Below are 24,854 nucleotides of genomic sequence, written 5' to 3'. Positions count from 1 at the left end.
ATTTTTTTTTTCAAGACCAGACATCTAGGAGGCTTTTTATTGACTCAGAACAAAAGCAGCCCAGTGGTTTAAGTGGTCTGTGTAGTAATCACCCAGTGAGGCTCCGGCACAGAAAAAAAACCTTTCTGGCCTCTATTCTGCCTCTACACAGAAAGACCAGCATGAGGCTTTAGCAGGTGTGTAAGCTCTCAGAACGCTGGTCTTCAAGGGTGGGGTGTGTTTTCATTCACTTTCTCCGTTGGGTGTAATGTACAAATTCCCTTGAAGCCCACCATTTCATGTAATTTAAACTGCTACTTACTGGATTTTCTCTCCTCCCTTTTCCCTTTCCTCTGTCAGAACACCTAGCTTAGGCCTTTATTTACAAGAAAGAGAAAAGACCTCTTCTTGTTCTCGAGGGGAACTAGCTAAGAAGCTTCTCTGTATCTCAGTCATTCTTCAGTTTATCAAATGAATCTTAAAATAACCCTGCCCTAGATTGAGACCATCCTGGCTAACATGGTGAAACCCCATCTCTACTAAAACTACAAAAAAATTAGCCGGGTGGCAGGCGCCTGTAGTCCCCCCTACTCGGGAGGCTGAGGCAGGAGAATGGCGTGAACCCGGGAGGTGGAGCTTGCAGTGAGCCAAGATCGCACCACTGCACTCCAGCCTGGGCGACAGAGCGAGACTACATCTCTAAATAAATAATTAATTAATTAAATAATGAAAAACTAAAGTAAAATAAAATAAAAACCCTGCCCTGTGAAAAATTCCAGCAAAACTAGGTAACCATAAATATTTTTTTTTCGAAGTCCCAATGATAAATTCCATTAAAATGACCCACAAAATAATGAAACACCAGCCTTTAAAGTGAAGGGCACTGTCACATAAATGCTAAACAATAAGTGAACTATTGACCAATGCATTTAATCACTGTAAGACAGACCTAAGGCCCAACAGAAATATGGGTCCTAAGAATCTGTGTAAGCAGAAAGAATGTCTCCAGCAATTTGACGAAATTCTCAGATGAGCCAAAAAGCAATAAATACCACTTTAGACTTGGGAATGATTTGCTTTCTGCAAATATGATGAGTAAAATTTACAGGCCTATTTTCTGTTTAAGTATGGTAAGTGTGAAAGAAAAATGTTATTTCTTTGCAGTGATTAATAGTCCTTCATAAATAGGGTGACAAATGCCTTTAATAAGCTGTTAATAAGTGGAATTATCCAATTCTTAAGATAGAAGAGACCCTAGGTGCCATTTCGCTCACTTTCCTAAGTTTGCAAATGAAGAAACAGAACTCCAAGTACAAGTTTGGAAGCCCAGGTTCACGGAAGTAATCATAGCAGAACTAGCACTGGGAATCAGGCTCAGCTATGGAATTACAGACAGTTTCTTCAACTGAGAGAAGGTTAGAGTGCCCTCCTGTGTCCCTATGTAGAAATTCTTTAGGTCTTTACAAAATTTAAAATAGCTTAATCTCTTCATCAATTTTCCTGCACTGGGGCAGGGACCAGGCATTTAGGTCCAAAGACAAACTCTGCAATCACCATGTTATTGAAAGTACATGAGGCCGGGCGCGGTGGCTCACGCCTGTAATCCCAGCACTTTGGGAGGCCGAGGCGGGCGGATCACAAGGTCAGGAGATCGAGACCACGGTGAAACCCCGTCTCTACTAAAAATACAAAAAATTAGCCGGGCGCGGTGGCGGGCGCCTGTAGTCCTAGCTACTCAGGAGGCTGAGGCAGGAGAATGGCATGAACCCGGGAGGCGGAGCTTGCAGTGAGCCGAGATCGCGCCAGTGCACTCCAGCCTGGGCAACAGAGCGAGACTCCGTCTCAAAAAAAAAAAAAAAAAAGAAAGTACATGAGCAGTGCACTTGACTTGTTTAATCAGTAAGGACATAGAACCAATAATATCATCCCTAGAGTATCTTTGTGTACACTGAGGTCTGACAGACCTGGGTCTATGTCCCAGGCAGCCACATGCAATCTTTGCAACCCTGAGCTAGTTGCAAAACCAGTCTGAGCCTCAGTTTCCTCATCTGTAAAATGAGATCATGTAAGTAAAATGCCCAGCCTGTCATTAGGTACATAATAAGCACTCAGTAGATTGAAGTTGTTTCAGTTATTTTCAGACAAGAGCTCCCACCAGGGTTATTAAAAAAAAGTTAATGATGAAAGAGCTGAGGTAAAAACACTAGGGAGAGAAACTGAATGTCTTCAGGATGCTTTTAGTTATTGGATGAAAAGGTTTCCATGAGTTCCAGGGGCAGAAGAAAGGGAGAGAGAATTTTTAAAGAGGTATGTACTGAATATGTGATTCCTGAAAAATGAATTTCTTCTTCAGATGGGGAAATTTAAACGGACCTAAGCCACATGGCTTGACCACAGATAGAAGCTCTCTCTCCAAGGGAACACCTGGCACTAAAGGTCCAGCAACTTTTTTTAAAGTCTCTGTATGAAAGAAAATATTTGAAAACCAGATTCTATTTATGTCATTGACCCAGTTTTAGAAGTCTTTATTTATTGAGGGGGTAACCATATTAAAATCAATTAAGAACAGAGGTGGAAAACAATAGCTGGATGAATCCATCCTTTGATTTTAATTTCCTTCAACTCTTCATGAAACAAGCTATCTCAGCTACAGTGTTCAGCAAAATTGCAGTAAATCAAGTCCTTTTGCCAAGTGAACTTTCAAAGGTTCCCTCCCCCTCTGACCTTAGCTAATTTTCAGTTATCCTTTCCCTACGTGTGGAAGGGAGATATCGTTATTTATGATACAAGGAGACTTGACCTTTAAATGTCAGTGGAAGTGTAGAGTCTGGCCATTCTGTCTGTATCTTCCACCAGCTTACAGGAGAATTAAGGGAAATAGTCCAATAGCATGCAAATGGGGAAGAAGGAGGGGTAGAAGGAACACATCATCTATGCCACCATCTTTTTGTTATATACCAGGGAAAAGCAAAGGGAGAATTGGGCTGGCCTCTGTTATCTAAATACTTATTCTAGATAGGACAATCACCAGGAGGTTTATATAGATTATTGTACTGCAAGAGCTCATAAAAGGCTGCGCAGAGTTTGTGAGGCTTACCCCTGAGCCCCAGGGGCTTGCTTACTCTTTCCCGTAATCTGTTACCTTTAAATAAGGCAAATGCAGCACAAGGCTGAGGCATTCATTATTTATAGAAAGTTCCTCATCAGACTCATCTATGGCTGTGGAGGAGCAGAGTCGGAGTCTCTGAGCCTCCGCAGTGACGACCTGCTGCATTCTACACTAGTGCAGTGCTATTCTGGGCAACGTGAAGCTTAAGCTGGACGCTTTGTGGTCATAAATTTTTAGTCAACTAATGAAAAGATACTCCCGGCCTCATCCTTGAAAGTCACCTATTTGTGTGGATTATCTGAACACTACATTTTCTGGCTGTTGTAGTTACTTCAATAGTATCTGTGAAATGCTCTATTCCTGATGTTTTTCTCATTTTCTACTTCGTGCTTTTGTGACTTTATACATCATTCTCCTTCGAATGCCCCCAGATCGATATATCTTGCTTCTCGATGCTTATGTTGCTAGCTCTTTGGGTAGGGTTTTAACTCCAGTACACCGTGAAAAAAATTCGTTCATATAGGAGTCTCTTTTAAGGGGTTCATCTCAATCAGAGAGAAAGCTTTCTCTTGTACTTTCCCACCTCCTTCACCCCTTTGTGTGGTACCACCCCACTCCTCAGCTAGGTCTACCCCTGCTTGGGGACTCTGGTGCAGGCACCAGGGGAGATGAAGCCAGGAGGCAAGGTCCACAGAGCAGAGCCCCTTGAGGGATGGGGCCTCAAAACAGGGCTGAACTGAGACACGTGTGCTTCAGACAGCTTAATAATAGGCTACCCCTTCGAGTTGTCACTTTAAAAATATTTACTCCTCATTTGGTAAAAGATGTAGAATTGAAAGTGTTCTGCAGCTTTGAAATTTTTCTATTAGGTTTGCCTCCTTTCCTGAGTCTCTCTTCTGAGCCCTGCAGCCCGCTCTGATTCCCCTCCCTTCCCCCTTTGATTCTCAGCCTCCTCAGCCTTCACTCCCAGCTTCTCAACCTCTCTGTCTTTCCTCAGCAGATCCACTGAGGTCTTTCCAAGAGTCTGTCTCTACATTGGCATACCCCCCACCCACTGCTTAATACCGCTTCAAGTATGTCAAAAGCTCTTAATGCCAGAGATGAATATTGCAGTTGTGCTCAGCAAACAGAAGATACTCCAGCTACCAGGATTCAGTGTGCTTAGAGGAGAGTGGTGATTAAAAATGACTTTTTTTTTTCTTATCACATGTTCACATTCAAGATAAAGAGTTTACTATGTGCACTGAAGAGAGCTTTTTTTTTTTTTTTTTTTAAACATCTTGCCCATTTCATAAGGAGTCCCTGGTGAAAACCTGCAGCATCTGGGACCAAATTTGCAGTTTATCTGAGCAATATCTTAACATCCCTTGTAGACTGGTCCCTCTGGTCACTGCTCTGTGGGTGTGCCCGCCAACATGGCTATACCTGGAAGCCCATCATCCTGGCAGAGCTGGCTGCTGTCGGGAGTCAGGAAGATGTTCTGCAGGGAAGTGAGCTGGTGATGGTCTGCGTGGGAAGTCAGAGCTGGAGCCCTCCAGCTGGGCCGGTGTCTCTGAAGGGCCAGAGAGCTGTTCTGGCATATCCTCATCACTGTCTAAGTCTGAGAGTGGACATTCATGCTGAAGGAGGAGCCGCTCCTAAATGGCTCTTCTTCCAGAAACTTGGCCTTGCTGATTTTGCCCGTATTGCCTATATGCATATTGAGACATATGTTTTCAGCCATTTGTAAAAGGAAGTAGTGGTTTCTCTAAACCTCAGGAATATATTCAGAGTTTTTAATCAGGTGAACTTGAATGGAAATGTTTTGACTGCCTTCGTTTTAGTACATTTGAAAAAAAAAGTTGAATTTCTTAAAAATCATAGGTTATTAAAATGCAAGCACTTTTAGCGAGATAATGTGTTTGAGGGCCTAAATCTCATGTTTTTAACCCATTTTCTAAAAAAAAAAAAAAATCTTGTTGAAACATTTTTAATAGAAATTCTATGAAGACAGGGTCTTCTGGCTTTCTGTAGATCAAATCATAAAATCTTCTTACGGTAGTCTCTTTTTATCTCAAGTCGTATGTTCCAAGGCTCCCAATGACTGCTGAAACCATGGATAGAGCCAAACCCTATACATCCTGTGATTTTTCCTCTACATACATGCCTATGGTAAAGTTTATCAATTGAGTACAGTAAGAGATTAACAGCAATGACTAGTAATACAGTAGAACAGTTATAACAATATGCCAGCATCACTGCTGTCACACTTTGGGGTCATTCTTAAGTAGAATTAGGTTTCCTGGAACACCAACATTGTGATACTGCGACAGTCATGCTTGGCCATGCTTACGTCTCTAAGAAGTCATCATTAATATTTTCAGTTTGTAGAAAACATACAGAAAAACTTCTGAAAATATTACTGGTTCTGCTGTCTACATTCGGGAAAGATTGTCTGTTGATGGTTATATTGGTGTTTGAGTGTTTTAATGATAACTGAGATGGCTAAGTGACTAATAGTTGGGGAACCTCTACCAAGTAGATATGCTAGACAAAGGGATGATTCACATCTTGGACTGGAAGGCCTGTGGGATGGCAAAACACTTCATCACAGTCCTCAGAATGGGGCACAATTTAAAATTTATGAATTGTTTATTTTTTAAATTTTCCATTTAATAGTTTTGGACCACAGTTGACTGTGGCTAACTGAAACTGTGGAAATTGAAACTGCAAATAAGAAGGGACTACTATATTTTCTCAGAAAAATTCAACTCTTTAAAATTGATTAACAACTCACGAGGTTGACATCTCTGAAACCCTCAAAGATGGACTGGCAGTGATGAGGGAGGAGGAGCTGTTGTTTAGCTGGACATCTCTGATTCCAATTCCATCAGAAAGGGGCATCTGTTCTCTCTTCTTTGCCTGCTTCGGAGATGGGAACAAATTACTCTTTTTCTTGGCTTGAACACTTATATCTTTTATCTTTTTATAAGCATGATACTGCTTTCTCTTCTGCTGTTTGCACAGATTGTCTTCTGACCTAGTTGAGCCTTTACTGCTGCCCAGACACCTTCTGGTAGCTAGCATCATATGAATTACTTAGCTTTATTAAGATAAAGTGTGAGCAAAGGGTTTTTTTGGTCTTTTGTGTTTGGGCACCTTTAATATCCTTTTGCTGTTGCTGGGCAGGAAAGAGTCTTTGCAGCTGAAATCTTATTAATTTGCCTAGAATTTTTTTTAGTTTATATATTTTATATTAATTAGGAAAACTAAATTTGACATTCAGTGCAATTTTATGCAGCATCAGCTATAGTGGGTAACTGGAAAGATAGCTGCACCTGGATTTTTTGCAAGCTGCCTGCATTACTTCGACCTCACTTGACAAAGTATAGGCTAATAGAGAAAAAATATGCAAATTACAGACATGTGACCTAAAATTCAGACTGAGATAAAATAGACAAGCTTTAATTGAACACTCTGACTATTCGTTATAGAAAATACATGCACATCCAGTATATGTTTTTAGCCCAAGCTTACAATGGACCAGACCGTCTTAGTTTTGATAGAAATAATATTATTTAGGTCTTGATAAAAATTTGGAGCTTACATGGAATATAGATGACTCTTTCAAAAATGAACTCAAAATAATATTTGTATTTAAAAGAATTTTTTAGAGAATAAGTATTATCTATTAGAAGTTCTCTATTGATATTAGTAAAAATATTTCCAAATAAATGAAAAGTGGACTTTTTTCCCACTGAATAAGAGAATTTTCTGGATTTCATTTCAGATGGGCCAGTTTTAGTGCCAACATATACACATAGACATGCATATAAATACTTTGGTAACTGAGAGGAACTTAGCTCCAAACACCTCTGTAAATATTTCATCCAAACTCTTGCTGTCCAAACATTTGCTATAACAACTTATAAGATTTATTTTATCCAGAATTCACTACCTAAATAAAAAATCCCATTGTGGGAGCTAGCAAAAACATTTAAGTTGCAGGTACACCTTGGCAAAAAGATGGAGAATGTGTTGCTTCCGTAGTTCAGCTACCCTCCCAGCAGGCACGAGCTGTGCATGAGTGCTGTCAGCTTACCACATTATTGAGTGAAGTGTCTTCTAAAAAAGCAAAAAGCCTGTGAATAAAACAAGCACACTCGAGAGGCCTAAAAAGAAAAATTGGGTGATAAAGCATATTGAGAGAGATGAACTAACATAAACTTGGCCATGCTTACATCTCTAAGAACTATGCATTAATATTTTCAATTTGTAGAAAAAAAAAATACAGAAAAATTTCTGAAAATATTGCTGGTTCTGCTCTTTATATTAGGGAAAGATTATCTGTGGATGATTACATTGGTGTTTGACTGTTTTAATGATATTTGATATTTGAGAAAACTGATAGGGTTTTTTTGGTGGGTTGGGAAGACATTACTGTTTTTTCCATTTCAAATAATGGATCATATAGGCTTCTACTCTCAAAAAAATCTGTCATTCAACATATTTTTGGCAACAGGTTGTATTTGTTTTTCCATAAAAATCACTTGATGACATCTAATTTTATATTTTTTTAAATAAAAAGTTTAAGAATATCCTCAGAAGTTTCTCTCTTATACTTTCAAATTGTGTAGTCACTGTATTTATTTCCAAGTACTGACATAGGAGCAGATTAGAGATATTAATAATTTATAATTTTAGTTTTAGTGCCAATTTGAACTTCAACTGTAGAATACTATGATCCAAACTTAACTCTTTGGATGTCGATTTTGGGTGTAACCTAAAATAAATGACGTAAATTACAAACTTCGTTTTTCCTAGCCCTAAATGTTAACTGCCACAACAGATCCTCAAATATAAATATTTACTGAGGTTTCATGGCTTTATTTAGAAACCAGAATTATTTGTTTCTCAGATAGTATCATCCAAATAAAAGATGACACAAATTTCTTAATAATTAATAATAATAACATGTTTGAGCTCATTCTATTAGCCAAGGACTCCTCTGAGTGCTTGCCTGAGTTAACTCATTTAGTCTTCACAACAAACCAGTGAAGTTAGTACTGCTGTTGTCCACATTGTGCAGATAAGGAAACTGAGGCCCAGCATTTTATTCACATAACTAGTAGGCAGTAGAGCCAGGATTATGAACTCAGGCAGCCTGGCAACAGACCCTGTGCCCCTAACCACTGCGTGGACACTCCATTTAGCTTATCCAGAGCTATGGTAATTCATTCAGTTAGGTGTCAGGACTCACCATTTGTAAAGTTCTTCTTTCTTAACTAGTATCTTTCAAAGTGCAAGTCTGGGTCCTTTGGGACTGTGTAGACAGAAAAATGATTTGTTGGTGGTCCTGGAAATTGTGAGTGAGAATACTTAAAAAGGTTACTGGAAAAGAAGGAATTCAGTGGTTCCCAACCCATTAGTGTTCTAGGGACAGGGGATGGGAATAGAACCTTCCAGTACTGGGTCACCTTGTGGATGGGAGGGAAACGTTGCTGGAGGCATTGAGAGGCAGGCCAGTTAAGGTTAAAAGAGACAGGGTCAAAGGTTCTGCCCAGATAAGCCAGGAACCTCAGTCTAGGGCAGTGGTCTATCTCAACCTTTTTTTCGTAATCACTCCCCGAAGGAGTCTTTTTAGGCATTTCTATTCCTTATTTCCCCCACTCCTCCCCTGTGAAATTGTAACACTCAGATATATCTGTACTTTGTACGTAGAAGAGTAAGATTTTTTGCCCCCTAAGAACAAATTTTTTCGATGTCAATGCTTAGAGGCACAGATACACTGAATGGTGTCAATACACATGGGGTGGGGAGAGTGGGATCAGTGAAACACCTGGAGGAACTAATGGGCTTCAACGTTAGAAGGACTTAGAGACAGGAGAACCTAAGGGAGGTGAAACAGGAGGTTTTCTTAAATATGTGAAGTCAGGAGTTATTTGACTTGGGGTGACCATCCTCACCTCCCCAGATGGGGAGTTTCTATCTTTTTATGCTTCACTTAACTCTTGTCTCAATCTTCCCTCCATGGCTAGAAGTGTGGTCATCCTATAATCTGAAATGCCATTGTACTGTAATGAAATGTATCATTTCATAGTGTGTGTTTTGAATTCTTTTTGTTTTATTTAGAAACCAGGTTCCCAAGAAGCTAGCTTTAAATTCTTTTTATCTGAGTTAAGAAAATGGCAACTACTCCAATTTGCAAGAAATGGGTAATGAAAGTGCTTTAACTAAAAACTAGTATGCACTCATTTGAGATCTCTAATCCCCAAATGACAGCCCTCTGAAAGAATCAAGCAGTAATTTGTGTTCCAGATAAAGAGCAAACTGATTGTGCCTGGTCTCACAAGGCCAGCTAGCTCATTTTCTCCTACCTTACCTCTCAGATAATCTAACACCACCTAGGAGGCAATAACTATAACACTGAGCAAGAATCTTGCTAACCTTTTCCCATTCAAATCTCTCTCTTCCCATGTGACTTTGCTGCCACAGGGACTTTATTCTGAGCTCTGTAACCCAGTGCACATCCCAATGATCCTAATCAACCTTAAGTAACCTAATCTAATCACATACTAGGAGGCATGATAAGGAAACCAAGGCCTCCCAATATTTTCTTCTTCACAAACAAGCTGTGGTGATTTCATTGTTTAAAGGGCAGGGTGTATCTTAGAACAAAAGGAGTGATAAAGAAAGCATCTACCAATATGTGGGAAAGGCACTTCACCAGATTATTATGTGAAGGTTTGAAAGTACTAGAAGACCAACCAGAGAAGACCATGCCCAGAATTCAGAAAACTTTTGGGAAACTATAATCTCACATTTGTGGCTGTAAGTATCAAGCCTGGGTATACATTACAATCAGCAAGAAGCTTGTCAACTTTCATCCCAGAGAGATTTTGACTTAGAAGGTTTGGGGTGAGCTCATGAGCACTGGTGGTTTTTAAAAGCGCCCCCTGCTCTGCCACCTCCCAGTGATTCTGATGTTCATCTAAGGTTGAGAATCACTGCTTTACATTATAAAGTGCTTTCACATACATGATTCAGGGTTTTTGTATGCATACAGAAAGGAAAAAGAAACATTGTTAATGACTGTTGACTATATAAGAAAATAGGAAGAAACGGGTAGTAATTGTGAAAATGAAAGGATTAGAGAAAAGTCAATTTCCAGAAACTGGAGGAAAAAATTTCACCTTTCTAAGGGCTAAAATTAGTCCTAGGCTTATAGAACATTAAGGAGGGACTTATATGTCCATATTTACTGCTATATATGGAATAGTTTTTAGATGACAACAAAATTCTCTGCCCAAAGGAGTCTGAAAACAATCATTTAGTATTTGATGCCAATTACGTCCTAAGATCATATTACTTCTCCTCTATAAATGAAATACATTGGAGAAGAGAAGAAAAACATTTGTTGTTAGTCAAAAGGTAGGTTAGAAAATGTCATATTAATATTTCTATGTGTATTTCAGGACTGTATAGACAGACAATGTACCTCAGCAGGCTCCTAACAGCTTTCAGATAGTTATAATTAATAATTCTGCATGTGAAAGCTGGCAAATGGATGATCTTGGATATAGCTGAAGGAGAAGTAAAGCCAATGCTGGGCTCTCAGACCGGAAGGGGTGGGGTGCAGGACAGGGGAGGAATATAAAAGTCAGGTTGAAGCATGGCAGAAGTAAAGGAACTTGTGATCAAAAAGTCAGAAATTAAATTTTAAGATTTTCATTGTGGGTGATGACAACTTAGACTGTGACCAAAAGAGTGGTGGTGGCTATAACCAACAGAGTGGAGGCTAAGCTGTCATCTCCATGTCAACTAATAAGATAGAGAGGAATGATGAATCAGGTACAGAAAATAAAATCTCTAGACCATCAGCATTTAAGGCAAGAAGCTTCAGTTAATCAGCCCTTCACCCTCTGATTTCCGACTAACTAAGAATGACTAATAACAGCAATAATTGTAGTTCAGCACGTACTAAGTGTCAGTATTGTTCTAAGCACTTTGCTTACATTCCAATATTCACAATAATTTTGTGACAATAGGTACTATTGGCCCATTTGACAGATGAGGAAACTGAGATATGGAAAAAGTAACTTAATATGGGTTATAAATGCTGGGGAGAAAATATAGACATAGTTGGGATAAAAAAATATTTTACAGAAGGTATCAGCAAAAGTGAACAGAGTCCAGAAAGAGGCCTGCCTATCTGTCTATGTTGCATACCAACAGTGTCCAGGCTATATGTAGGGGCCTGGTAAGAGATGAGTCTGAAATAATGCATTGGCACCATATTGAAGACAATTCTAAAACCCCAGTGTTGAGTTTGAGCTTTATTTGGAAGGCGGGAAGTGGGAGGAATGTGTCATAATCAAAGCTGTATCTTAAGAAAACTGCCTTTTGAGTATGAACAAATGAGAAAGAGTGAAAGGATCCAAATTAGGGTTTCTGTTTGGTGGTTGGTTGGTTTTTGGTACTATTTGACAGGCAATGAGTGTATCAATGAGAACAGTGGCAGTTGAAGGTTAATGAAAGAGACAGGTTTGATGTATGTTGCAAAGGTCAAATGTAAAGTTTTGGTAACTGGTTAAATGAAGACGGTGAGAGAGAGAGAAGAGTTTAAACAGAATCCAAGATTTCAAGTCTGAGTGATTGGGTAACTACTGGCAGAAATTCAGGAGAGACACTTTGGGGGATGAGAGGGCCAGCAGGAGAAGCTAGACTTTGAAAATACGCACTTTGTTGTGTGAGCAGGCCGTTGGAGGCAGGCCATAGCAGAAAGATGGGAAGGTAAGTTTGCAACTTACAGGAGTCTGGGCTAGAAAGGAAGCTTTTGGTGTCATCTGCATACTGTGGTAAACTGGGGAGTGGAACTGAAGTCTCTGAAGGTGGACAAAGGAAGAGAATACAGAATAGATCCTTGGAAAACATTTAAATTTAGGGACAATAAAGAGGAGTCAGAAAAGCAGACAGAAGGTAAAGGCAGGATGGGAACACCCAGAAATATGCAGAAATATACACTGAGCACAAGGGAATGGAAGATTCCACAAACAAGCTGACGTGGCAAACCCTCATAGAAAACAAGAAGAATATGGCCATTTGAAGTAGAGAGTTGTTAGGATCAAGAGTAGCAACAGAAGGAGAGAAAGTGGACTCAGATGGAAAGGAGTGAGTGTGTCATAGCAGACAAAGGCAGCAGGACTGGCCTACACTTTCAAGACTTTGACAGCAAGGAAGAAAGAGAAGACAGTCATGTGTGGAGTAAGGCATGTAAGGAAAAGTACTTTGTTTTGCTTTAAGGCAAAGGGGTACCACTTAAATATGTTTTACACAGAGATGAAGAAGCCAAAGAGAGAGGTGAGTGAAGGTGCATAGGTAATGCCAGGTAATAGCAGCGAAGATTATTTTAGCAGCAGACATTACAGTGGGATGAGTCCTAAGCTATTTGCTGACCTTATCATAAAACAAGCTAGAATGCATGGAGCTGCTATCCCTACCAATTCCCAAGCAGCAATTCTCTTAGAGAATAAGGCAAGGACTAGTGGTGCAGGGTATTTTCCTCCTCTTCTGAAGAAATGCTAGAATTATATTCATACATTCCAGGACAGAAGGGGAAGAATCACTGTCTTTAAAGAATAAAATAATTTCCATGAGTTGTAGGGGAGTAATAGGGGAACAAACTTTGAAAGTGAATTTGGATTATAAAATATTAGGATTTTCTATTTGTAAGTACTGTTGGCAGATTACGTGGTTTATAAATATTGTATGTGCAGGGAAGGGGGGACATTGTTAGCCTGTTTTTCCAAAAAGAAATAATTTAATGTACTTAGGCAGTTAAATGTTATTTCACCCACTCCATATGATACAAAAGCTTTCTGGAAAAGAAATAAGTAGAAGAGGAAAAATATTGATAGTGGTTAATAAGTGATGGTTGGCTTTGGCTGCTATAGGCCTATATAGGGCAAGTGCTATAAAACATTCAGCAGTCTGCTTCATTGTTCTGTCCTGTCCTGTCCTGTAAAGGGGTTGGAGGGATGCAGGGATGGTACTGGGCACAGGAGGTCAGAAAGCATAAGGTGGGGCCGGAGAAATGAAAAGAGAACAAAGAGGTAAAAAAAGACTCTGTTCCTAGGAAATATACACGCTCTCCCTCTTCTGTGGGATGATCTGGGTACCATGTACGTCCTTGTGTATTCAGAATGATCCCTGGGGTCCCATTGCTGTCACATTTCTGAACAGTCCTCAGACACAGAGAAAAGTGTTGGAGGTTGTTAGCACATCTCCCTCTGGAGATGAAACTGGGCTCAACACCAACAGGAGAACACCAGAGGGAATTTGTCTCTCCTCCACGCTTGGATAATGGCTATTCCCTAATGCCCAGGGAAGAATTAAGTTCAGTATGTGCCTTGCACTATATTACACACTCAATCCTGAACAGCTGGGCTGTTAATGCAATTTAAAAAGAAGAGAGAACTCGCTATTCACCATCTATATCTAATGTATTCATAATAAATCTCTCAATGAGGAGGTATAAAAATTTCCTGTTGCTGTACAGCCAAAGGAAGCAGAGCATTAGGCAGGTATCCAGGGAGCCTCATTAACAGAGATAACCAATGTGGAAAATCCAGGGGGACTTGTTCCACATTTCTATTAGTAATGGCAATTTTTCTTACCTGAAATATGCTGGTAATTTTCTCACTTGCAAAATTCAGTTTGCCTAAGGATGAATAAATAGGTCTTTTCTTAATACTTACTGGATAGTCTCTGTGTTCCAGATGCTACATAAAAGTAAAGCATTATTTGTCATTTTTTTTTCCTTTTTCACTTTATTTCTTAGGAAACAAAACACTGAAGTCATCACAGAATTATTTGTTTTCAAGAAAATTGAAATAATATAAAATGGTAGTGTTTTGTAAAATTTTGCATTATGTGTGAAATACCTACACTAAAATTTAGAAAAATGGAAAATGGATGACAGTGAATGAGTATGAATACAGGAATTCTGATGGTAATATGGGGGGTAGCGGTTAAGAACAAGGTTAGTAGTGCCAAAGCAAAGGCATTTTCCTTCTAGATTTTACTTGCAAAGTGAAGCCACCTCTGTGGAGTCCCTCACCTCAGAGCCAGTCACAGCACTCACCAAATTAGCTTCTGCACGAGTTAGTGGACGATAAACGTAAGAATGATTCACCCTGGATAGAACCAATAACTAAAATGAAAGATATTTGCTAAATAAGATGATTTTCATCTAGAAATAGTTACTGTTGAAATATTTTCTCACTATAATTAGGAATGTGCCTATGGTGGTCACTCATACTTCAGAAAAAGATAATCTCTGTCTAGGGGGATTCATGCTTTCTTTCTCACACACCCTGCCCTTTTATTTTTAGTTGACAGTAATAATTGCACATATTTATGGGATACAGAATGCTATTTCAATACATGTATACAATGTATAATGATCAAATTGGTGTAATTGGTATAACCATCACCTCAAACATTTATCATTTCTTTGTGTTGTGAACACTCAGAATCCTCTCTTCTAGCTCTTTGAAAGTATATAGTAAATTATAGTCAACCATATTCATCCTACAGTGCTGCAAAACACCAGACTTCATTCCTCCTATCTGGCAACATTTTTTTTTTTTTTTTTTGAAAGAGAGTCTAGCCATCACCCAGGCTGGAGTGCAGTGGCGCCATCTCAGCTCACTGCAACCTCTGCCTCCTGGGTTCAAGTAATGCTCACGCCTCAGCCTCCCAAGTAGCTGGTACTACGGGCATGCACCACCACACCTGGCTAATTTTTGTATTTTTTTAAGGTAGAGACAGGGTTTCATCATATTGGCCAGGCTAGTCTCGAACTCCTGACCTGAAGTGATCTGCCCACCTCGGCCTCCCAAAGTACTGGGATTACATCAGTGATCTGCCCACCTCGGCCTCCCAAAGTACTGGGATTACAAGCATGAGCCACCATGCCCGGTCCTAGCATAATTCTGTATCTGCTAACCAGCCTCTCTATCCTACCCTCTCGGCTACCCTTCCCAGTCTAATACCCACAGTTCTACTCTCTACTTCCATGAACTTCAAGAGCTTTTTGAGTCCCCAGGTATGAGTGACAATATGTAATATTTATCTTTCTGTGCCTGACTTATTTTGCTGAACATAATGTCCCCAGGCTTATTTGTGTTGCTGTGAATGGCAGGATATCATTCTTTTTTATGGATGAATAGTATTCCAGTGTATGTTTATGCCACATTTTTTATGCATTCATTTGTTGATGAATATTTAGGTTGATTTCATATCTTCACTATTGTGAATAGTGCTACAGTAAACATGGGGGTGCAGGTATCCCTTTGATATACAGCTTTTCTTTCCTTTGGTTACATACCTATTATTGGGGTTGCTGGATTGTATAGTAGTTCTACATTTAGTTTTTTCAGTAACGCCCATACTGTCTTCCATAATGACTGTACTACTTGACATTTCCACCAATAGTTACATACATCTCCACAGTTTCACCAGCATTTGTTATTTTTGTCTTTTTTTTTTTTTTTTTTTATAAAATTGCCATTGTAACTGGGCAGGGATGATACCTCATTGTGGTTTTGATTTGCATTTCCTTGATGATTAGTGACACAGAGCGTTGCTTCCTATGTTTGCTTACTATTTATATGGTGGTTGTGGTGGTGGTGGTGGTGTTTTAGACAGGGTCTTACTCTGACCCAGGCTGGAGTGCAGTGGTACGATGTTCTTCGTTCACTTCAGCCTCAACCTCCTGGGCTCAAGCAATCCTCCCACCTCAGCTTCCTGAGTAGCAGGTGTGCACCACCACTCCTGGCTACTGTTTTTGTATTTTTTGTAGAGATAGGGTTTCACACATGTTGCCTAGGGTGGTCTCAAACTTCTGGACTCAAGTGATCCACCGGCCTCAGCCTCCTAAAGTGCTGGAATCACAGTCATGAGCTACCATGCCCAACTGTGTGTCTTCTTTTTGAGAAATGTCTATTTAATTCTTTTGTCCTCTTTTTAATTTGATTATTTCATTTTCTTGCTGTTGAGTTGTTTGAATTCCCTGGATATTCTGGATATTAGTTCTTTGTAAGATGAATAGTTTGTAAATATTTGCTCCCGTTCTACAGGTTGTCTTTTCACTCTTGATTGTTTCCTTTGATAGTGTAGACACTTTTTCAGTTTGATATAGGCCCATTTGTCTATTTTTGTTTTTGTTGCCTGTGTGTTTGAAGTCTTAGCTATGAAACCTTTGCCTAGACCAATGTCTTGAAGCATTTCTTCTATGTTTTATTATAGTAAAGTTAAACAATAAAAGAAGAAGAAAGGAACAAAGAATATACAAAGTAATTAGAAAATAATTAACAAAATGACAAGGAGTAAGTCCTCATCTATCAATAATAGCCTTAAATGTAAATGGTTTAAATTCCCCAATTAAAAGACATGGACTGGCTGAATGGATTTTAAAAGAAAAAAAAAAAAGACACAACTATATACTGCCCACAAAAAACTCACTTCACCTGTAAAGGCACACTTTACAGTCTACTGAAAGTGAGGGATGGAAAAAAAATATTCCACACAAACGGAAACCAAAAGTGTGCAAATTAGCTATATTTATATTAGGCAAAATAGACTTTAAGGCAAAAAAAAAAAAACACAAAAAGAGACAAAGAAGGTCATTACATAATGATAAAGGGATCAGTTCAGCAAGAGGATATAACAATTGTAAATATATATACACCTAACACCAGAGCACCTAGATATATGAAGCAAATATTATCAGAGCTAAATAGGTAGACCGAGTAGAATAATAGTTGCAGACTTCTTCAGCATTGGACAGATGGATTATCTAGAAAGAAAATCAACAAAGAAACGTCAGACTTAATCTGCACTATAGACCCAACAGGCATAACAGACATTTACAAAACATTTCATCCTATCCCTTGGTTAAGACAGAGGAACAGAATGTGCATTTGGACCATTTAATAGCAGTTTTGGCTCATTAAGGTACGAATTCAAAAAGAGGAACATATTAACTAAACTGTGTCGAGCCCATCAAAATGGTTAGCTGATCTGTCAATAAATCATTCCTACTGACTCCGACTTTTACAATAGTAAAATAATATATATAATTTTTTAAATGTTTTAAAAACATAAAAAGAAAGTAAGTTGGGTTTCTTGAAATTCTGCCTTTCCTAGAATTTAAATCACTTTCTCAGCATTATTGAGATAGACACAGTGTTTTCATATCCTCTGTTTCAATGATGGCATGAATAAAGTGGATATACCACAATGAAGCTTTCTTCTATAAGAGACACTTAAGCACTATCTCCAGTTTGTCTCTATTATGAATATTCTTTGGCAGACATCTTTGTTTTCCTGAATGTTAGAGTTTATTTCCTCAGAATAGCTTTCCTGAAATGAAATTACTAGAGCAAATTGGATGACTATTTTAAAGCCCCTATTTTCAGCATATTTCTAAACAGCTTCGCAAAAGGTTATTTATTAATTTATCTTACGCCAGCAAAATATATGAAAACTATAGTATTACCCCAGTCTTAACAAGCTGCAGCATTACTTTTCTTCGTGTTTATTTTATTCCTAGCAAGCTTGGCAAATTTTGCTACTATTCATTTGCAGTTTTAGTGTGTGTATTTGGTTCTTAATTTTTTGTTTGTTTGTTTTCTCATCAATTGGCTTATTTTTCCCAGCTCCCACCTCATCTGCTTTCCTCACCTTTATTCCTTTGTACAGGCTCACATGATTCATTCAGCTACTGGGTGGATGAAAAGTCCCCAGTAGGGCCTGACCAAACCCAAGCTATCAAACGCCTCGCCAGGATCTCCTTGGTGAAGAAGCTAATGAAGAAGTGGTCTGTGACTCAGAACCTGACATTTCGGGAACAGCTGGAAGCTGGGATCCGCTACTTTGACCTGCGTGTGTCTTCCAAACCAGGGGATGCCGACCAGGAGATCTACTTCATCCATGGGCTTTTTGGCATCAAGGTCTGGGATGGGCTGATGGAAATTGACTCGTTTCTTACACAGCACCCCCAAGAGATTATCTTCCTGGATTTCAACCACTTCTATGCCATGGATGAGACCCATCACAAATGCCTGGTTCTCCGGATCCAGGAGGCCTTTGGAAACAAGCTATGCCCAGCCTGCAGTGTGGAAAGTTTGACGCTGCAAACTCTGTGGGAGAAGAACTGCCAGGTAGGAGGGAAGGAGAGATAAGCTTCCAAGGACAAGAACTTACCTCTTCCTGCTTTTCCCGAATTGCCATCTGTAAAATCACTCAATCCAGGGCTCTTAGGCTGGAGAGTGGATTGTTCGGAACATTAAACATACACAAACTAGTTCCTGGGCTCTAGGATAGGTTCAAGGGCTAGGGCTAACCCCTGCCAAATACCTAAGGCTTGTCCAGCAAACTGTTTGCCATCTAATTGACTTTTAGTGGCCTGGCCAGAACCAACCAAGGCAAAGTTGCAAAATTGGGCCAGTAGGTCATTCCCGTTCTCTATTTCCTGAGGACCATTTTTACCCTTCTAATTTCCCTCAGGGATAGTCTGTTCCATCTTGCCTTCAACTCAGTGTCAGATAATCCCGGCCAAGGTATTGACTGATTAGGAAAAGTATTAGCTGACTGAAACATAGTGATTCATCTCAGGAGTGTTAATATTATAAAAGTATTTGGGTCTTAGAGGGAGAGAGAGTTAAGGAAGGAAGAGCCTGTTGAAGGGGCTCCAGCCCAGGAGAGCATTCCATAGTCTGCTTAAGTTGAGAAGAGCCTCCCAGCCTAGGACCATGAGGGACATGCTCAGGAAGAGGAATGTGGGCCTCAGATGTATTCCATTCTAATCCCAAAGGATGACAGTAGGAGAAAAGAGCTTCAGGAAAATGTTTAATTTACACTCTCTTAAAAAAAAAAAAAAAAAGATGTATCTCTCATTCAAAGTTACTCACTTGCTCAGCAGTGCATTAACCAAAACATCTTTAAGAGGCAGATATTTTTTAACTCAAGGAGGAGCTTTTGATTAAAAATAGTTTAAAGGTTATTCACTTGAAAATATTTATTAAACACCAGGTATGTGCCAAGTAACCTCTAAGGACTAGGTATAAATTAGTAAATAAAACAGACAAAGATACCTTGCCCTAATGGAGCTATCATTCTGGTGGAGGGAGACAGATCATAGATAATAGAGAAAGTAAACATACATATATGTGTGTGTATATGTCTGTGTGTCACGTATATACATATATGTATATTCTCAGACACACATATATACATATATGTATATTTATTCTCTCTCTCCATACATGTGTGTATATACACACACACACACACACACACACACGTTAAGTGTTAGAAAGTGATAAGAGCTATGGAAAACGAAAAGGTCAAGCATGGTAAGAGGGAACCAGGATTCTGTGGGTTGGAGGATTGGTTGAAATGTTTAAAAGGTTGATCAGGAGAACCTTCATTGAAAAAAATGACATTTGAAGGGGTTAATCACATGCATATCTGGGGGCAGAAGAAGCAGCCAGTGCAGAGGCCCAAAAGCAGGAGTGTCCCTGCCATCTTTGAGGAAAAGGAGCATGCAGTGTGGCTGGAGAGCAGGTGATGACAGAGCAGTGAGAGGAGGTCAAAGAGGTGACTGGTGGTCATGTGAGCCTAGAAGGCCCTGTGAAGACCCTTGCCTTCACTTACTCTAAGCGAGGAGAGTTCTGGCACAGGATGTTGTGGCCTGATTTAGGTCTTAATCAGATCTCTCAGGTTGCAGTGCTAGGAAGAGGCCAAGGCAAGGGGATCCGGCAGAAGTAAGGAACCCAGTGAGACTGTTAGTGGCAAGTGGTCAAATTTTGCATCTGTCAGAAGATAGAGGCGACGGGGTTTCCTAATGGACGCAATTTGAGGTATGAAAGAATGTGAGGATTCAAGGATGATTCCCAGGCTTGGCCTGAATAACTGGAACTACCAAGTTGTTTTTGCACACCCTGAGAAGTTCTAAATGTCTTTGACACCATAGAGGCTTCACGAGTTAACTCTTAGTATCTGCTAAAATCTATCTAAACCAGTTTCTCCACTAAGACTTTTGTAAGTGATATTTTGCTAAATATTTATCACATATCTATCCCATAAGAGTAAGTTTATATCTGTTCATGTCTAACTTGGAGAGACGTTTTTCCCAGTGGAATTTCTCTCTTACAATATGAGATAATAGTAACAACAACTAACGTTTATTGGACCTTTACAATGAGCTAGGTACATGGATTAACTCATTTGATCTTCTCAGTGACACCATGAGATGGGTACTTTGTTATTGTCTCCATTTTACAGATGAGGAAACTGAGGTATGGAGACACTAAGTAACTCGCCCAAGAAAAAAATGGGCAAATTTTAAAATCCTGGTTAGTGAGAACCAGGATCCAGTCACATTCTTTCTGGCTTTCCAGAGTTCCTACAGCTTCTCATGCTCCCTGAGGGGTATTTAGGCACATTGGTGTTTTTCAGAACTGGTGTTGTATATTAGGCTAATGAAATACATGGCTTTTATTAATGAGCTGCTATTATCAGAAGATCTCAGAGAATTAGCAGAATGGGAGAAAGGGATGGAGAGCTTTGGAATTTGGGGATTCTGTAAGGTTAAATGTGAGTACAGATACAATTTTATGCACGGCCAGGATTGAGAAGGGTTGACATATTGCATAGTAAACTGCTTACAAATCTGCAGGAGTAACGAGTATCTTCAGGAATAAAGAATAGTGCAGGCAGTGAATTTCTAACAGTAGAGTGATGATCTATCATAGTTTTTTAAGCAGTTTTTTAACCGTATTATCCAACTACAAATACTTCTAAAGTTATGAAGGAAAGACACTGTGATGATATCTCAGAAAAAAGGGAGAGCATCATCAGTTTAAATCTTAAGATCCCCTGTACTCCTTTCTTTCCCTTGTTATTCCTGCCACATCTCTTCTTAAAAGCGAAACAGGCCGGGCGTAGTGGCTCATGCCTATAATCCCAACACTTTAGGAGGCCGAGGCGGATCATCTGAGGTCAGGAGTTCAAAAGCAGCCTGGCCAACATGGTGAAACCCCATCTCTACTAAAAATACAAAAATTAGCTGGGCATGGTGGCATGCGCCTGTAATCCCAGCTACTCAGGAAGCTGAGACAAGATAATGGCTTGAACCCAGGAGGCAGATGTTTCAGGGAGCTGAGATCATGCCATTGCACTCCAGCCTGGCCGACCAGAGTGAAACTCCGTCTCAAAAGAAAAAAAAAAAAGCTAAACAAAGAGATTTCAAACAGAGGCACCAGTCATCCCTGCTACTGCCAGGGCAGAGTTAAACTTTAAATATTCTTCATGTAATGAGCTGCCTCACATGTAACCCCCTGCATATTTTATTACTACAATTTAGTAGAAAGAAGTATGCTACCATTCAGTCAAATTTCATTTACTTAACATGCAATTACATCATAGGTATATATTTATTTGTACATTAGTGGCTATGGGTTTTGAGGGTACAATGAGTTGGAAGATTTAATCTACATCTTGGAAGTATTTAGGATCTTAATGAAATGGTAAGAGTACATAACACTAGAGAATACAAAACAACTGATAGACAATTGCACGATAAAAGTGCCTCAAATGTTCTGTACTATATGAAGAAGGGGATTTTGTAATAAATCAGTTGAAAAGTAGAACGTAGCATTAAGTCTGTATCCCAGAGGCTCCAAGTAAAAGAATGACCAAAATAAGAGGAGGTCCGTCAAGGAATCATTCTTGAAGGAAATGAGATTTTTAATCTGAGTCTCAAGAGAAAAACTGAACATGAACCACTGAGCTAGAGGGGAGAGTATTTCAGAGAAAAACACAGCAGGCAGAGTTGGGGGCGGGGGGCAGGTGTGAAACACAGGCCCTGAGTGAGAGTCACCTGTAGAGTGAGAGTTGGTTTGCAAGGCCAGCCTCCCCCTGTAAACAGAAATTCTCCCTGTAACCTTTAGAGTCAGATTGCTCAAGAAGGCTCTTGGAGAAAGGCATAAAGACCCTTTTGGATAATTTGTGCTTTATGCACTTTTTCCAAGGCAGAGTAAAGAATGGCACAGTCCTCTCGTTCCCTGACATGCAGCCCAGGGGCAGGCAGCAGGCACAGGGCATGTCTAGCAGGTCCTGTCACAGGACCGCACCACCTCCCACCTCTCCCACGTCCACTGCACAGGACGGCTTTCCTCACAGCCCCCAGCCTTACCACCTGGTCAATTACACCGCTACAAGGAAATCCTCCCCTTCCCCCAGGCAATCTGCTTATCATGAGCCTGTGATTAACCTCATTAACACACTGCGTTTACCACAGACGTCATTAGCAGTCAGACATGACTCAAAACCATTAAAAACAACAAGAACAGCCATTACCCAGTTCAGTGCAACCAGCCTGGTGCACCCCAGCTCTGGGCCTCGGGGAGCAGTTAGTCAGGCACCTTAGTCACGAGCTAAATGCACACCGGAAATGAGGCTGACATCCAGACCTCTTGTTCTCGGGTGCCTGGAGGATTACCCTCTGTGGCCAGCTATCCGGGGATGGCAGTCCAGGCCTCGTGAGCATGTGCAGGGCATTCCTCCAGGAAAAGATCACTAGTGCCTGGGACAGGGAAAAATATATTCCTTTAGAAACCTTCACAGCAGAGCTCTGAATTGGGACGATCAAAATAGCAGTTTCCTATCCCACAGCTGCCTCCCAGAAACTAATTAATGCTGTGGATGTAGCTTGCTAATTATTTCCAACATCACCACCATCCTGAGCGGTCTCTGTGGAGACCAGTTGCCTCTGCAAAGTCTCCCCTGACTCAAGTGGCACGCTCCCCACTCTCCTGGGAAGGGCAGTTCCAGGCAGAGCCAGCACACACGATCGAAAGTCTGTTTACCCACAAATTAGTTCAGTGTTTGCCTTTCAACTCCAAAAGCTGTCAATTTTGTAGTTACAGGAGACATAACTTCTAGACAGCACTTGTTGCTCGGTCTGAGAGTTCTCAGCCTGAGGTCCAAAGCTTCCCCGGGGGATATGAGGGTAGAATTTAAGAAGTCTTTAAATTTGGATGGGAAACAAAGTACGTATTCATTTTTACTAAAATTGAACTGAAAGTTAGTATACCCATTGATTATGAGGGCAGGCGGTGACCCACAGCAATCTTCGCCCTGCCTGATATTTATCTCCCTAGATGCGTCCGTCTCACATTTCGGTTATCGCAGGTATCCGAGATACCACTTATGCTCATCACTAACTCAGTTACTGGCCTTATTAGACTTATACAACAGAATATGTCTATTGAATGCATTTATCATGCAGCACATACATTAATTTATTACAAACTTACTTAATACATTGTTTGCTATATTTCCATATCATAGATTTTCTTTGTAATCCTGTATATTTTATGCATTCATTTAAAATGTGATTCTGAGAAGGGGGCCCATGATTTTAGTATACTTCCAAAGGCATTTATGCTAAAAAAAAGTTAAGAATTTTTGAGTCAGACATATGGCAAGTGCTCTGTAAATCTTTGCTGATTTCCTAAAAATATATATTAATATAAACAGTTCTTGACTTTCCACATATGATTATATTTTCTTGCCTTTTTCCTAGCAATCCATGTAAAATGAAGGAGTTAACATTCAGCATTTTTATGGATTGCTCTCCTTTTTGTGTTTTGAATATTTCAGGTTCTTACTTTCTACCATTGTCCCTTCTACAAGCAGTATCCCTTCCTGTGGCCAGGAAAGAAGATTCCAGCGCCCTGGGCAAACACCACAAGTGTGCGCAAACTAATCCTCTTCTTGGAGACCACTCTGAGTGAGCGGGCCCCACGAGGCTCCTTCCACGTCTCCCAAGCGATCCTCACCCCCAGAGTGAAGACCATCGCCCGGGGCTTGGTTGGGGGCCTCAAGAACACGCTGGTTCATAGGTAAGAATTTGCTTCCACCCTACAAGGAAAGCTTTTTAAAAAGCATTTATCTTGATCCTATTCTGAGTAAATAGCAACAAAGTCATGTAGTCTGAGGATTTAGAAAAACAACAAAACAAGCAAAATCTTTATATTTGAGAAAACCATGCAGTTGAGGTGGATTGTATTAACAAAGGATCTCTAAACACTTTGTTCATAAGTACACATCATACCATAAATACTGTACTCTCTAAATTTTGCTATAAGGCAAAGCACAGTGAGCCAACACCACGGTGTCTGTTCATTACTGGCACCTGGCCACATGTGGTCCTGCCTATGCCTAGCAGCTGGTCCAGGCACTCATTTAAGAAGCATTAAATGTAGACCGCTGTCCTAGGTGCTAAGGATTCAGAGCTGGCCCTTCAAGAATTTGTTCTCCTTTCCTTGGTGACCATAAGTCACTGAAGAAGCAGCTTAGGATGCCACCCACCATGCCCATGCTGTAGCTTCAAATACTTCCTCAGGGCAGAATGGAGCCTGGCTGTACAATTAGGTAGGAGAAGCTTCAGGAATTTTGTATCAGATGGTGTTCCTTATCCTGGACACCAATGAATGATACATGTGCTCCAGAAAAAGGATGGTTTCTTTGTATGCATGTTTGTGTGTGTGTGTGCACATATATGTGAGTATGTGTATGTGTGTGTCTATGTACCTGTACATGTATATGTGTATATGTATAAATATAAAAGGAATGTTATAAATACATTTGGATAACAGGGAATCCCTTGCAATCCAAGCTGAGGAAGCTAATAGGTTTGGGTAGCAAAAGATAT

The 24,854-nt window shown here is 40.0% G+C and overlaps 1 protein-coding gene across 1 annotated transcript in view; it reads left to right on the top strand.

Moving 5' to 3' along the window:
- The window catches only part of PLCXD2 (phosphatidylinositol specific phospholipase C X domain containing 2), a 53,175-nt gene that overhangs the window by 16,012 nt on the left and 12,309 nt on the right, over nt 1-24,854 (top strand). Inside the window, exons 2-3 of the mRNA XM_001097679.5 lie at nt 17,834-18,294; nt 23,801-24,042. Coding sequence (XP_001097679.3) covers nt 17,834-18,294; nt 23,801-24,042 — 703 coding nt within the window. The remainder of the gene's footprint in view (nt 1-17,833; nt 18,295-23,800; nt 24,043-24,854) is intronic.

This window comes from Macaca mulatta, chromosome 2, assembly GCF_049350105.2.
Source record: "Macaca mulatta isolate MMU2019108-1 chromosome 2, T2T-MMU8v2.0, whole genome shotgun sequence".
NCBI classification, from domain to species: Eukaryota; Metazoa; Chordata; class Mammalia; order Primates; family Cercopithecidae; genus Macaca; species Macaca mulatta.
Note: the sequence above shows the minus strand (reverse complement) of the source record. Positions and strands in the feature narration are given on the sequence as shown.